General features: G+C 62.1%; 1 protein-coding gene across 1 annotated transcript; it reads right to left on the bottom strand.

The window, feature by feature from the left end:
- Nucleotides 1–10,798: 10,798 nt before the first annotated feature.
- On the bottom strand, nt 10,799–14,321 carry USH1G (USH1 protein network component sans). The gene is made up of 2 exons (XM_056138427.1): nt 13,902–14,321; nt 10,799–12,023 (listed from the first exon to the last, which is right to left on the bottom strand). Exons 1-2 carry the CDS (start codon nt 14,063–14,065, stop codon nt 10,799–10,801), a joined length of 1,389 nt encoding a protein of 462 aa, XP_055994402.1. The 5' UTR covers nt 14,066–14,321.
- Nucleotides 14,322–14,492: the final 171 nt, after the last annotated feature.

The following is a 14,492-nucleotide window of genomic DNA, read 5'->3' on the forward strand; positions in this document are numbered from 1 at the left end:
ACAGCTATCAGCCGGCCACCACTGAATGCCTGGCAAAACTCCCGTCCCCGGGGAAGAGGGGGTGGGCTGAGACAGGTCCTTCCGGTTCCCTGGACACCCCTTGCCTGTGGTCTGCGCAGAGCGTGACGCACAGTAGGTGTGCGGCAAACGCTTGAGGCACAGTGCCCAGGTGCCGCTGGCCTGGGCAGTGCAGGAAAACAGAACAGGAGGAGATGCGGGCTTAAAATACAGATTTAGGGGCCGGAGCAATAGTACAGCAGGGAGGGCATTTGCGTTGCACACAACGGACCTGGGTTCAATCCCTGGCATCCTATAGGATCCCCTGAGCACTGCCAGGTGTAATTCCTGAGAGCAGAGCCAGGAGTAACCCCTGAGCATTGCTGGGCGTGGCTCAAAACGGACAAGAAAAATTAAAAAAAAACAAAACACAGAACAGATGCAGCCTAGAGGGAGGGCGGAGCCCCAACTTTCCCTGAACTCAAAGGTTGTGTCCTCCTCCCAGGCCCCTCCCAGGACCTCTCTGGGCAGTAGTGGGGGACTGGGGGTGCCAGCGAGGCTGTGCCTGACCTTCCCAGAAACCCCAGAGTCCCCCCTTCCTTCCCCAGGCGCTGATGAGTCCTGCCTTCTGCAATTCAGATCTTTATTCGTTGGGATTCATGGGGTTAATTACTGTTGTGGTTGGGAGTGAGCAGGAGCCCTGCCCAGGCCCCAGGGCCTCCAGGGGGGTCTGGAAAGGGGTAAGTTCCTAGAGGGGGAAGCTGGGGGTACCACTTCCAGCCCCTCCTGCCTGACCCTTCTCCCTGCTCTCACTAGATGGCCGGGACTTCGCCTTCCCGGCCTTCTCGGGCTCCTGCCCACCCGTCCACACTCCCCCAGGTCATCAAAGGTCTGACTGCAGCAGGAGCGGCATTATTCACAGGGGTGGGGCTGGGGGAGCTGGGGAGACAGGGCCGCTGAGGCTCAGATCGTGGCCAGCCAAGCCTGTGACCAGCAGCCCCAGCGCCCGGCCGGCCTGTGTGCCGCCCCCAGCCTTGCTCTGGCTCCCCTGGGCCATCAGTTCTCTGCAGGGACAAGGGCAGGTGAGTGACCGTCACTGGCGTCACTGGCGGGGTAGGGACCGAGAGGAGGGAGCCGGTCTCAACTGATGAGGCCCCAGGGACTGTCAGGGGACACTAAGGCCCGGAATGGCACCTCTAGCCAGCTGGTGAGTGGTTTGGGGTGCCTGGTCCCTCCCGTATCCCATCAGCCTCACAGTCAGTTCAATGTGTGGGCGTGATTTGAGGGTGCGGTGGGGAGCCTGAGCCTGGTGGGGGCTGAGAGCGAGCAGGGCCCAGAGTGGAGTGCTGGACACACGTGCCCCTGCTTGCCAGTCCTTGCTGTGTGGCCCTCGGCAAGCTGCTTGGCCTCTCTGAGCCTCTGTTTGCCAAGCGGCTGTTTGGAGAGGAGAATGATTCTATCTCCTTTACCTGATCACCCGAGAATAATAGGTCATCTCTTTCCTGCGCAGGGGGCGGGGGAGGGCCCCTGGGAAGGCGGCACTGTTCCCAGCTCTGGCTCTCACTGAACCGGGATCTATGGGTCACGGGAGTGGAAATGGGGGCTTGGGAGGGTGGGTTGAAGGGCTGAGCGTGTGCTTTATACGTAGACCTGGGCTCCAACCCCATGTGGGCCCCCAAGCACCGCTGATGTGTCCCCATGCACAGAAAAATGGGGAAGAAAAGGGTTCCCTGTCTCGGGGAAAAGGGCCTGAATGTGTTCGCTCTCCCGTGCCCCCTGTCAGGGTTTAGTGTACGTGTGTGGGCGTCTATGTGTGTCTCTGTGTGTGTTTAGGTGTGTGTGTATCTGTGCTTAGTGTATGTGATGGTGTGTGTTCAGTGTGTGTATGTGTGTGTTTGTGTGTATGTGTGTGTGTTCAGTATGTGTGTATATATGTATGAATGTGTGTGTTTATGTGTTCTGTGTGTGAGTATGTGTATCCACATGTGTGTAGATGGATGGGGTTCAGCTGTGTGAAGACACCCCACTTCTTTGGGGAGCCTGGTGGTGCCCAGGGCTTACTCCTGGCGGGCTCTGGGGATCATATGGGGTGCTGGGGATGGAACCCAGGCCAGCTGTATTCAGGCAGACTCCTGACCCATTGCGCTGTCTCCGACTCAAGCCCCCACTGCCATCCACAGTACTGAGCGCACCCTGGAGAGGAGGCTGCATCAGGAACCATCCTGATGTCAACTCTGTCTGCCCTGCCTGGCTGAGCCCACCCTACCATCAGCCCTACCAACTCCTCCCACCAGCTCTCTGGGCTGACCCTCTGGCTGCCAGCAAGTGGCCTAAATTAAGTAGTTTCTGTCCAGTGCTCCCCACAGCTAACCCTGACGGGGCCCAGCTACCGTCTCACAGGTCAGAAACGCAGAGGCTGGGAGCGAGTCATCAGCCCCTCACCCTGCACAGGAGCACCCGCCCCGGGGAGCCCTCGGACCCTGTGTGTCCAAGAGCCAGACCCGGCTCCCCGTCCCGGCCTGGACCTCTCTCCGGCTCACCCTCCTGCTGGGGCAATGGGGGCGATGAGAGGGGTGTGGGAAGGTCAGAGGCTGACGGCACGAGAGGTGGGTGGCCTGAGCGTCAGTCTTCCGGGGGAAGGAGCTACACCTAGAAACAGATGCCAGGTGGGAGGAGAGCCTGAAAGAAGATTCTAGACCAAGTCATAGCCTCTGAGAAGGAGAGAGCACATGCACACATGTACATACATGGGAGCACATACAACTCTCCTGTTTGCACACAGTGCACACATCACACATGTGCATTACACACATGTACACACATGTACAGTCACACATTACACATATGCACACACATGTACTGCCATGCACATGTACAGTGCCCATACATGTCTCTGCTGAACTGATGTCCCAAACCACTGGGATGCACAGTCCATGGGTCCAGGGTAGAAATCAGCCCTCCAGGGAGCGCATGCCCCACACTTGTAGAGATACGCCTAATGCCCCCATCCTCAGGACCCCCGTCCTCAGAGACCCCCATCCTCAGGGCCGCTATCCTCAGGGCCCCATTCTCAGGGCCCCGTCCTCAGGACCCCCATCCTCAGGGCTCCCATCCTTAGGACCCCCATCCTCAGAGACCCCCATCCTCAGGGACCCCATCCTCAGGGCCCCCATCTTCAGGGGCCCCATTCTCAGAGACACCCCCATCCTCAGGCGCCCCCGTCCGTAGGGCCCCCATCCTCAGGACCCCACATCTTCCACGGGTTCAGCCCTGTCAGGCACCATGAGCGCTGGAACATCCTGGGGGCTGGGAGCAGCTTCTGATGCAATTGGGCACTTCCGCTGTTCCCCTAGGCAGATTCCAGGGGGAGGGGGCCGCTGGGCGGGTCAGTTCGGAGAGTCAGACTCCTGAGGCAAGCAGGAGCACAAGGGGTGAGCCCCCACTTCCTGCCGGCTTGGCCCCTGTGAAGGCAGGGGGTTCTGTGAGGGGGTGAGGGAGGCTGGGGCCACCATGACGAGGCAGAGTGTGGGGTGCGAGACCCCTCAAGCCTGACCCTCTTGCACCCAGTGACTGGGCAAGGTGTCCACCTGCAAGCCGTCTTCCTGACCTGCAGGGGGCACTGTCGTTCCCAGGAGTTCCCCTCAGGGGCGCAGAGAAAGTGCAAGGCCAGGGCGGGAGCAATAGGACAGCGAAGGGCGCTGGCCTTGCTTGTGGCTGACCTGGGTTTGACCTCTGTACTCCATATAGTTCCCTAAGCCCCACCAGGAATGATCTCTGAGCACACAGCCAAGGAGTAATCCCGGAGCATCACAGGACATGGTCCCTCTCCTCAAAATTTTTTTAATGAAAAGAGGAAAAGAAATTATAAAGCAGGAGCCCTACCCATTATGCCATCCCTCCGCTCCTACCCACCGTGCTGCTCAGGACTAACTCCTTGGTCACTCCTGATGGTGCTCAGGGAACCCTCCATAGTGCCAGCTGTTGAACCAGGGTCTGCCTCATGCAAGGCAAGTGCTAACCCCTCTGCTATCTCTCAGACCCAGCCCACACTTTTCCTGGAAGCGAGAGGCAGCTAGATGGGGCGTTGGGCCTGCAGCGCTCCTTCCCATCTATGCTTCCCCAGCCACCCTGGGCAGCCTCAGTCTTCTCCTCTGAGAAATGGGTTTAGTAACCACACTCATTAGTTATTCACAGCAAATCACTTACGTCATAGGGGGAGTGCGGGCCCAGAGCCGGCCTTCAGGACACACGCACCCCCAGATGAGACTCCGGGACCAGGGTGTGAGCTCAGGCCCCACCCACTTCCAGAGGCGTCCACGGGGGCGCAGTTTGCCAACATGCCTGGGCCTCCATTTCCTCATGCGAAAAGCAGGGAGAGAGGGGAGCTAGAGGCAGGGTGAGTCATTGCCGAGTGTCAGGGGTGCCCCCGCGAGGCTGGGCAGCAGCACACCATAGTGCCTGGGTGAGGGGCACCCTCGGGTCCCCTTTGTGGGAGAAGAGAGGTGAAAAGGGCAGAGCACCAGCTCTGCATGTGGGAGCCCAGAGTTCTGTTCCTCTTCTGCTCCTCCCAGAACAGGGTGGCACCTGAACACTGAGCCACGAGTCTGCCCCACAGGGCTGAGCAGCTCACAGGACTCTGGCCCTGGTGATGACTGTGTCTGTCAGCCCACAGGGCAGGGTCCTCTGCAGTCAGGGTCTGTCCTGACCCGTGGGGATGTTTGTAAAAAGACACTTTCCTCAGGTCCTAGCAGCCCATTGGTGTCTTCGCCCTGGGTTCCAGGGAGCCCTCGGGTTCCACAGAGGTGCACATGGGGAGGGGCGGGTGAGGAAAAGTAGGGGGGTGGGCACTGAGCTCTAGGGCTGTGGCTCAGCCCTGGACAAGGACCAGCAAAGTGATGGAAGGGGGTGAGGGACAGAGACAGAAATAACATCATGTGGGGAAAGGGCTGGAGTGATAGCACAGCGGGGAGGGTGCTGGTCCTGCATGTGGCCGACCTGGGTTCGATCCCTGGCACCCCATAGGGTCCCCTAAGCTCACCAGGAGTGCTCCCTTAGCACAGAGCTAGAAGTAAGCCCTGAGCACTGCTGGGGATGGTCCCCAAATAAACAAATGCTGGGGGTCCGCAGAGTACTGCAGTGGACAGGAGGCCCTGGTAGCATAGAACTGTGCCCGGCTGGCAGCCGGCCAGCCTGGGGCAGCGATGCTGCTAATCTGACTGTCCCAACTCCCCCCGCCTACCCCGTAAAATGCAGGTGATCTAGTCTTTGTTTTAAGGGCTGTGGTTGTAACTTGAGGGTTAAGTATACGTGGAGGTTAAGTTTCTGACATCACAGAAGTTCTCAACAATTCACAGTTAATGGGGCCGGGCGCTTGCCTTGCATATGGCTGATCTAGATTTGATCCCCAACACCCATACGGTCCCCCAAGCCCTGCCAGGAGTGATCTCTGAGCACATGCTCAGGAGTTAAGCCCTGAGCATCGCTGGGTGTGGCCTCCTGCACACACACACACACACACACACACACACACACACACACAACTTAGCAGCTCACCTCTGAGGACGGGCAGGATGGCAAAAGAAACGTAGTCCAGGAGCCTGAGGTCCCCGGACCCTGGTGGGGAAGGACAACAGGCTCCTCCTGGCTAGCAGAGCTGAAGGCCCCCACCCGCCAACCTCCCAGGAACTGGGGGACGGTGTGGTTCATCTCTGAAGGTCAGAACATAGTGGACGGGGATCTGGGCTGGGGGGCACAACTCCCCCTCCAGCGAAGATGCCCAGATCCTCCAGCGCTACAGGAAAACCTGTCCTGGCCACCAGCAGGCACCACTGCCTCGCCCTCTTGTGGGACTGCCAACACCCCCTGCTGGTCAGAGGAGACTCCCTGATGGACCGGCCAGTAGGGGTCCACTCCTTCGAAGATGGGGCTCAGAAAGCAGGCATCCCCCGAAGGCTCTCAACTTCTCTATTTATGGCTGAGCCCACAAGAGCAAGGAAAGACCCCCTGGCTCAACCCACCAATAACTCTGACCTTTGTTCCTTTGGGGGCCACACCCCCACAATGCTCAGTACCTATTCCTGCACTCAGTGCTCGGGGGTCAGTCCTGCAGTGCTCAGGAGATCCACAGAGCGCCGCCCACTTACAGAGTTTGTGTTCCAGCTCACTGAGCTGTACTTGAGTTAGCGGGGCTATCTTACAGATGAGGGCACATGCCCAGAGAGGCTTGGTAACTCACCTGCTGTCACAGAACTGCAAAGGGGTGTAGTCTGATCTGTTGCCCAGGCAGGCCCTGAGTCTTGCCACATCCTGACTTCAGGTGACCTGGGGATGACCTGGAGGTACAGTGGGCACGCACTGTCCAGGGCTGGGCATCCGTGGGCACAGAGGTATCAAGATATCTACTGCCACTTGGCTGCTCTTTTTGCCACTGCCTTCCCCCTCGGCCTCAGTTTGGAAGATCAGAGGTCACCCGAGACCCCTGGAGGGACTTCCTGCCCCTGAGTCATTGCACCTGCCCCTCTCCATCAAATCTGATGTCCTGTGGCCACCCAGTGTGTGACATAACGAAAGTTTGTGAAATCTTATTCCTTCCCGGACCCCATGGGACTCCAGGAGCTGCCTGGTAGAGTGAGCTAGATTGCTCAGGAGTGTGCATGCCCGCCCATGCCCATCCCCTGCCCGCCCTTGCCCGCCCATGCCTGCCCATGCCCAGAGCAACGCTTTGCTCTCCAGGATAATGTACAAACCCCTAAACTGAGAATTTTGCTAATCTTGTTCTGTTGTTTTTTTCTAGGGGCCACCCGGAGGTTAGGGGCTCTGTGTTTACTTCTGCTTTGCGCTCAGGGACCTAACTTGTTCTGCATTTTAGGGGAAGGAGTCTGAAAAACGTTGGTGCCCCCTACGGAGGCGGCTTCCTGTCCCTATGCCCCACTGTTGCTCAGCCCCAACGCCACTGACCCCTAGAGGCCCCAGCCCCCACTGCAGCCAATAAACCTACCTGTGTCCCCGGCCGCCCAGAGGTTCCAATCACCCGATCACCCTCTGGTTCTGTTCTTGCAAGTCATCACCCCCATGACTGTCCCGGGACAGAATGCCCGCTGCCGGCCTTGGCCACCTTTCCTGAGGTAGGTGCATTGACCCTGAGAACCAGCAGGGGGCGCGACGGGTGGCAGCGTGGGGGGGGTGGGGGGCGGTTGGATCTCAGCGCATAGCCCAAACCTGGCACAATCTCCCCAGCCTGCTGCAGTCAGTTCATGTTCTGTGAAGGACAGAAGGAACGAGCCTTCCCCTCGGGGGCCTCAGTTTTTCCATCTGTCAAATGGAGACACTGCCCTTCGTGGGGAGGCTGCAGGAGGGGGTGGGGTGCGGAGTCCCCCTTGCAGGAGCTAAGAAAAAAACTGGGGCAGTGATTGGGGCCCTTTCCCCACGCCCCTCCCAGACACCAGCCCTTTGTCCTGCAGCCTAAAGGGGATCTGGTTCCACTGGGGATGCCCCAAGAACTGGCTGGGGGTGCCAAGGAAACAGGACCCCACTAGGGCTTCCGAGGGGGGGTGGGCTTGACATCGAGGTTCTGAAATTCCAAGGGGGGGGGGTGGAAATGTCTTGGGTGGGGCTTCACTGGCAGGGCCCCTATGGAGGGAGAGTAGTGTCTTGCCTCAGCCTTGGTCACTGGGCACCAGTGTGTTCCACCATCCTCGCATTCAGCTGCTGGGGGTACTGCAGCCCACTCTCTGTCAGCTCCAGACGCTGGGCCCAGAGACCAGGGAGAAGGTGTAGGGGGAAACCATCCCAGGCCAAGCTCCTGGGGACTCCCAGAAGTGGCCCTCCCTCTTCTTCTCCCCCCATCCTCTGCCCCCCAACACACATTGAAAGAACCAGACCAGGTGAGACGGAAGCTTCTCTACAAAAGCTGTAATGAGGCTGAAAGGGGGTTACAGTGAGCACCCCCCTGCCCACCCCCCCCCCGGCTCATAGGAGGGGGCTGAGGCCAGGAGGGGGAGTCGGCACTTGGGGGTCCAGGCCGAGGCCTGGAGAACAGGGAGAAGCACCGAGGTGCCTCAGGGTAGTGGCAGGTGGCCTTGCTCTGTATGGAGCGGGGTCTGGGGAGGGGGCTTTGGAGGGGGGTCTCCATCACACCCCAGCTGGCTCTGGACACATTCTGGGGTCAGAGCCCACATGCTGACACACCCTGGGGCCCGGGATATCCTCTGGGCTGTGGCCGGCCAGGCTGCGGGCAGGGCCGGGCTCTGGGGCATTAGTAGCCAGGCTCATCGCGTTCTACTGGCACCAGAGGAACTGTTCCACATCTCAGCCTCGCCAGCAGCGGGGGCTCTGGAGACACATGTCTGGGCTGGCCTGTCCCAGTCACACCCATCACTGAGCAGAGACAGGCCTAGGGCGCCCTCATCCAGTCCCTGCGTCCAGCCTCTCTGCTACCAGGATGGAGAGCCCCGGCCAGCCCCGCATACACAGCACCATGGCTGGGGCCTCGGGCCACCGTCGCTTCGATTCCACCTTCCTGGGCACCACTGTCCACACAGCAGGACTCACCCCTGCAGCCCGGACTCCCACCCGGTTTTCACCTGTGTGGGTCTAGGAGCCCCTGGGGACGCCCCAGGCGTCTCCCACCCTAAACCTGCGGGGTCCATGGTGTTCAAACAGGAGCCAGAGAGCAGGGCCCCCGGAGGACAGGGCCACTGTGAGCCTGAGCCAGGCCAAGCTGGCAGTGACAGCCCTCCTACCCCAGCCTGGCATCCAAGTCCCCTGGCACACAGCAGGGGCAGGAGAAAGGGCAGAGCCAGGAGGGGCCTTTAGGGGGTTTGGCTGAAGGGTCTGGCAAGAACCTCCTTTCTCAGGGACGTGTGGGGGAGCGGGGGCGGCCAAACTTTCCCCTTCACTCAGAGCTGAAAACAAGCGAGGCCCGTCCTGAGCCAGGTCAGAGGGCTCCCTCCCCCTCTTACACACGCACACACATGCATGCACATGTGCACTGTGCACTTGCTAACTCACACATGCGCCCGCGTACATGTGCACATGAACATGAGCACATACCAACTCAAGTATTGCATGGGCACATGTGCACACACCACACATACATTTGTGCACATGCATGTACTCAAGCACACACACAGACAAACACACATGTACACACATGTATTTACTCAATCACACACGTACGCTCATGCACACACGTGAATCCAGCACATCGGGGTCCCAGCGGCCTCTGGGGCTGGCTACCTCCAGCCCTCATGTTCTAGAGGTCCCCTGGCAGGGGGTGGCTAAGAAGCTCAGGGAACCCTGGAGGAGACGCAGGGCAGTGGGGGTGCCAGGGGGCACTCATCCTTTCCTGCTGCGTGCGGGTGGGCAGGTGGGCAGGCTTTCCAGGTGGGGGGCCCATATAGGCCTTGCTCTCAGGAAGGGGCTGGACTGGCGACTGTGAGGACCCCAGGGTCCCACCGTGGGTTGTGGCAACTTGCAATTCACTTTGGTCTGGGGAGAGGAGCCCCAAGTTATCTGTGGAGAGAGAGACAGAAATCAGAGATGGCGACACTGGCCGAGAGAGGCCCTCCTCATCTCCCGGACTCCAAACCAGATTCCACCCATGCCGCCCTCCGGGCAAAGGCCCCAGAGCCCAAAGGGGAGGCAGCATTTGCATGTTTAAGTCGTTGCCATGGGGGAATGAGCCAGACAGGAAAGCGATGGGCAGCCTTGAGTGGCCCAGGTTGGGGTTTGGGAACTGACAGCGCCCCCCTTGCCCCAGGCTGCTGCTGGCCTTGCTCCCAGCAATGATCTGGGGCCAGTGGGCTCCAGGTCTGCCTCGAGGCCCGACAGCTCCTGGAAGTCCCCTCGTCCCCACACAGACCCAGGATGGAGCCCAGCTCTGCGAGAGGCTCAGGACCTGGACACACCCTAATCACGGGGCTGCCACATGCTCACCTGTAAAGTGGGGACACCAGGGGCTGGGAGCAGGTGGCAGGGCAGCCCCAGGACACCTGGAGATGGACCATCGAGAACCCTGCAGGGTTACATGGCTACTGGCTGCTTCCCTCAGACTGCATGGGCTCAAAGCTCTGAAGCTAAGGTGCCCTGGGCGGAGAGAGCACAGTGGCAGGGGCACTCACCGGGCACGAGGCCAACCTCGTGTTCTCTCTCTCTCTCTCTCTCTCTCTCTCTCTCTCTCTCTCTCTCTCGGGGGGGGGCACACATGGTGATGCTCAGGGGTCACTCCTGGCTCTGCATTCTTGAATGACTCCTGGAGGTGCTTGGGGGAACCATATGGGATGCCGGTGATTGAACCTGGGTCAGGCGTGTACAAGGCTAGCATCTTACCTGCTGTACTATCTTTCCAGCCCCACAGCCAACAAGGTTTGATCCCTGCCACCCCGAGATGGTCCCGAGTCCCCCAGGAGTCGTACCTGAGCACAGAGTCAGGAGTAATCCCTGAGGACTGCTGAGTGTGGCCCCCCAAACAAAAACTAGAAAACAAAGTTGAGGGGCTGGAGCCATGGAACTGTGGGCAGGGCGCTTGCCTTGCACTGGGCTGACCTGGGTATCCCCTATGGTCCCCTGAGCACAGAGCCAGTCCTGTGCACCACCAGGTGTGCCCCCCAAAATGCCAAAGCTGAGGTGTCACAGGAAAGCTGGGATCAGGTCATTAAAACGGCATCTTCTGAAGTGGGGGCGGAGAAGACAACGAGGGGCCTCTTGGAATCTGTGGCAACTTGGGTTATGAAGTCCGTATAATCTCCCCCTGCAAGGTAGCGCCCCTCTTCCTGCCTGCCCCCCTCCCCCCGCCCTGCACTCACAGCTCTGTGTCGCCCAGGGCGGGCGGCCGCTCCAGTGCCTGCCTCCGCCGCCGCACGGCGCCCATGATCTTCTTGCGCGGCCCTAGGGGGACGCTGATGGTGCGGAGGTCCAGGTCGGAGCAGAGCATGAGCGCCTCCAGGTCGATCTTCTCCTGCCGCAGGAGCGGCCCGAAGTCCTCCATGTGCAGGGAGGCCAGGAAGGTGTCCAGCGGGCTGGTCTCGGGCTCCAGGTCCTCGTCCAGCCCTAGGTCCAGCTCGTCCCACGGCAGCTCGGCGCCGCAGCTGCGCTCCTGCAGGCTGTTGGCACTGCCCAGGCTGTCGTCGTCCAGGCTGGGGGAGGTCTGCAGCCGAGCCCGCACCGCGGGCTCCCGGCCGTCCAGCGCTGCATCGTCGCGGCCCAGCCCCTGCAGGCCGCTGCTCAGGTAGTTCCGGCGGAAGACCATGGTGCCCAGGCCTGGGCGCGTAAACAGGGAGTCGTGGCCGGAGTCGGTGCTGACCTCCGAGTGGGCCGGCTCGGCCGCCAGCGTGGCACGGGAGACGCTGTCCTCGTCTGAGAGGAAGATGTCCCGGAGCGGGGAGCGGCCCCACTCCTTGGGGTTGGCGTAGGTGCCCTGGCGCACGAACATCACGTCGCTGCCCAGCTGCAGGCCGGAGAGCGAGCGCACGCTCTTGCGCCCGTCCTCCGAGATCTTGAAGGTGCCCTCGCCGCCCTGCTTGCGCCGCTCCAGCTTGCGCTGGATCTTGGTCTTCCCGCGCGCCGTGCCGTGCAGCGTGGCCTGCGAGTAGGGCAGGTGGCCGCTCAGCGACAGCGGCTGCAGCCGGCGGCTCAGTGTGCTGGACGTGAGGCTGGAGAAGCTCAGCGTGTCCGAGCGCTCGGCCAGCTCGCGCCGGTAGCGCCGCTCCATGCGCTCGTGGTGCTTGCGCTGCAGCTTGGCGCACTCGCGGATGCGCCGCTCGGCCTCGCGGAAGGCCTTGTCCTTCAGCTTGCCCACCAGCTTGGGGTTGAGGCCGCTCTGCTTGGCCGCGATGGAATCCAGGTAGCGCACGCTCTCCATGTGGCCCTTCATGGCCGCCATGTCCAGCGGCGTGTGATAGTCGTTGTCCAGGCACCAGATGTTGGCCCCGAAGGACACCAGGAAGGAGAGGCAGTGCAGGTGGCCGTTGGAGGCCGCCAGGTGCAGGGGCGTGTTGCCCCAGATGTCACACTTGTCTGGATCCCCTCTGCAAGGGGCACACGTGGAAAGGGGTGAGAAGTCGGGGCCAGATAGGGCAGGTCACGGATCGTGGCCTGAGGGGTGGGGAGGTCCCCAGCGGCAGAGGGACACTGGGCCTGATATCTCCCCTCGGATTGCGGGACACACGCAGCTCTCCTACCTTCCCCCCACCCCCAACACCCCACACCCATTGCAAGCCCAGGAGAAACCAGCCCTGCACGCGGAGGGCGGGGCCACCGCTAGGGGCGTGGCTACGGGTGTGGGCGTGTTGTTTGTGGGCGGGGCCACGTGGGCGGAGCCTCCGCAGACCTGCGGCCTGGGAATCACAGGGGATAAATATTTGATGCCCAGAGAGAAAGGAGTGAATTATTCATGGCGCTCAGCGGGGAGCTGGCCCAGAGAGGTGGTGGGCCAGGGACCAGCCTGGGTCTCTAGGCAGGCGTGGGGTGGTTGTGTGGGGGGGAAGGACCGTGATGGCGAACCCCGGGGGGCTGTGCAGGGCGCAACCCCGGTGAGTGTGTGTCAAGGTGGGTGTCTGCCCTGAGTGTCAGCGGGCACGGCCCAGCCTGCAGGGAGCAGGGCCAGGCCTGGCAAGCCCGCGTGTGAGAGTAGGTGTCGGGTCTTGGCCTGGGCCCGGAGGGGAGCGTGGGGGCAGCCAGCACTGGACGGGGCGGGGAGGGCAGTCGGTTAGGCCCGCCATCTGCCCCTCCCGGGGCTGGGACCAGCGAACCGGTTCAGGGGCCCTGCCTGCCCCCTCCACAGCAGAGAGCCCCCCATCCTCCTCAGGCTGAGCTTCCCATAGCTCCTCCAAGCTCTCCTCTCCCTCGGGGGCCCAGGCAGAGCCTCCACCCCTCACAAATGAGGCCACCAGGTCACCCCGCTGTTCTGGGGGAAGAATGCCCCCCCTTTCTCAGAGGTTCACTCACAATTCCCTCTACTGGCCAAATCTGGCAGCAGTGGGGGCTGGTGGGCATCTGTCCCACTCCCCATCAAGCCCCAGCCTTACCCGGCTGGGTTTGAGGAGCTGTTGCAAGGAGGGCCACCCCCGCCTCCCTCTTGGATCTCTGGTGGGGGCAGGATCCCCATGTGCCCACCTGGCATGGGCACACTCTGCTGCCTGGCCATGGGGGCTGGGCTCTGGGGGCTCTGGCAGACCAGCGGCAAGGCTCTGGGCGTCGCCCACCCCCCACAAACTCGGGCCAGCAGTAGCTGCTGCCAATAGGACCAGCTGGGCCCCTGCCCCTCACCACCACTTGGGGGCTGAGAAATTCCTCACCAGCCTCAGGGGACACCCCTGACATGGCAAGTGCCCATCCCAGGTCACCCCGAACTTTGATTCTGGGTAAACTTCTGGGGAGGGGGCTTTACACTGCACCACTTCCTCCAGGGTCCTAACCCCCAATCCACACCTACTGCTGCCTCCCAAATCCACAGGGAGGGTGAGAGAGCACTTACAGGGCAGAGCACCCCAGACACCCCATTGCTCAGCTGTCATGGGGGAGAGGCAGTGTTAATGAACCCAGGGACATTTGGTACTGGCGCAGGGACCCATAAATCCCAGGACCAGCAGCGGGGTGGGTGGGGGAGGGCACTAGGGGCTGGCTAGGGCCAGAGGGGCTGAGGCTGCCAGGACCCCTGTCTTCCATGAGACCCCCTCTCCTGCCCCTCACTATGGCTCCCAGGAGCCCCAGTCTCCCATCCGCAGTGGTGAGCCCTCAAAATGCAGCCCCCTCCTCTCCGAGCACCCCGCCCCACTCATAGGAGCCCCGAGTCTTGGCATCTCCCACAAATCGACCCCAAGACCCCGCTTTAGGGCCTGGGGGTCAGGAGAGGGGGTGCTGGGCAGGGGAGAGGCTGGGGAGAGGGTCTGGTGGCCGGCACTCACCCCCGGCTCACGATGAGGCGCAGGGACTCCAGGTTGCCGTGGTAGGCAGCCCAGAGGGTGGGCGTCATGCCATCCTCGTCGGGGGCGTTCAGCTCCTTGCGGGTGGCCTCCTTCAGGAGCTCCAGGTAGCCGTCGCGGGCGGCCCGGTGGTACTGGTCGTTCATGGCTTCCGACTGGGCCGGGGCGCGGGGGAGTGCCCCCCACGAGGGAGGGCGGCGGGGTTAGGGCCGAGGCATGGGGTGGCGGAGGGGGCCGGGCCCGGGCCTCCAGCTCCCCCGCTGGCGCCGCCGGCGGATGCGCGGAGCAGAATCGCGGCTCCTCGGACACCTGAGCCGTGCGGCCGGGCGGAGGCCGCGGAGGCCCGCCCGCCGTCCAGGGCCCGCCCCCGGCCGCCCCTGGGTCCTAAACACCGGAGAGCCGTCGGCGGGGGCCCGGCGCTCTGCAGCCCGAGTCCCCGGGGGAGCCCCGCGCCACGCCCCGGCGCGCAGGACCGCGCGAGTCTAACCTCTGCGGCCCCCGACGGTGCCACCTGCCCCGGGAACGGCCCAAGGGCCGGGGAGGGGAGTGTGCGAGGTCAATGCGGACCCCCGG

Source organism: Sorex fumeus, unplaced genomic scaffold (assembly GCF_029834395.1).
Source record: "Sorex fumeus unplaced genomic scaffold, SorFum_2.1 ptg000128l, whole genome shotgun sequence".
NCBI lineage: Eukaryota > Metazoa > Chordata > Mammalia > Eulipotyphla > Soricidae > Sorex > Sorex fumeus.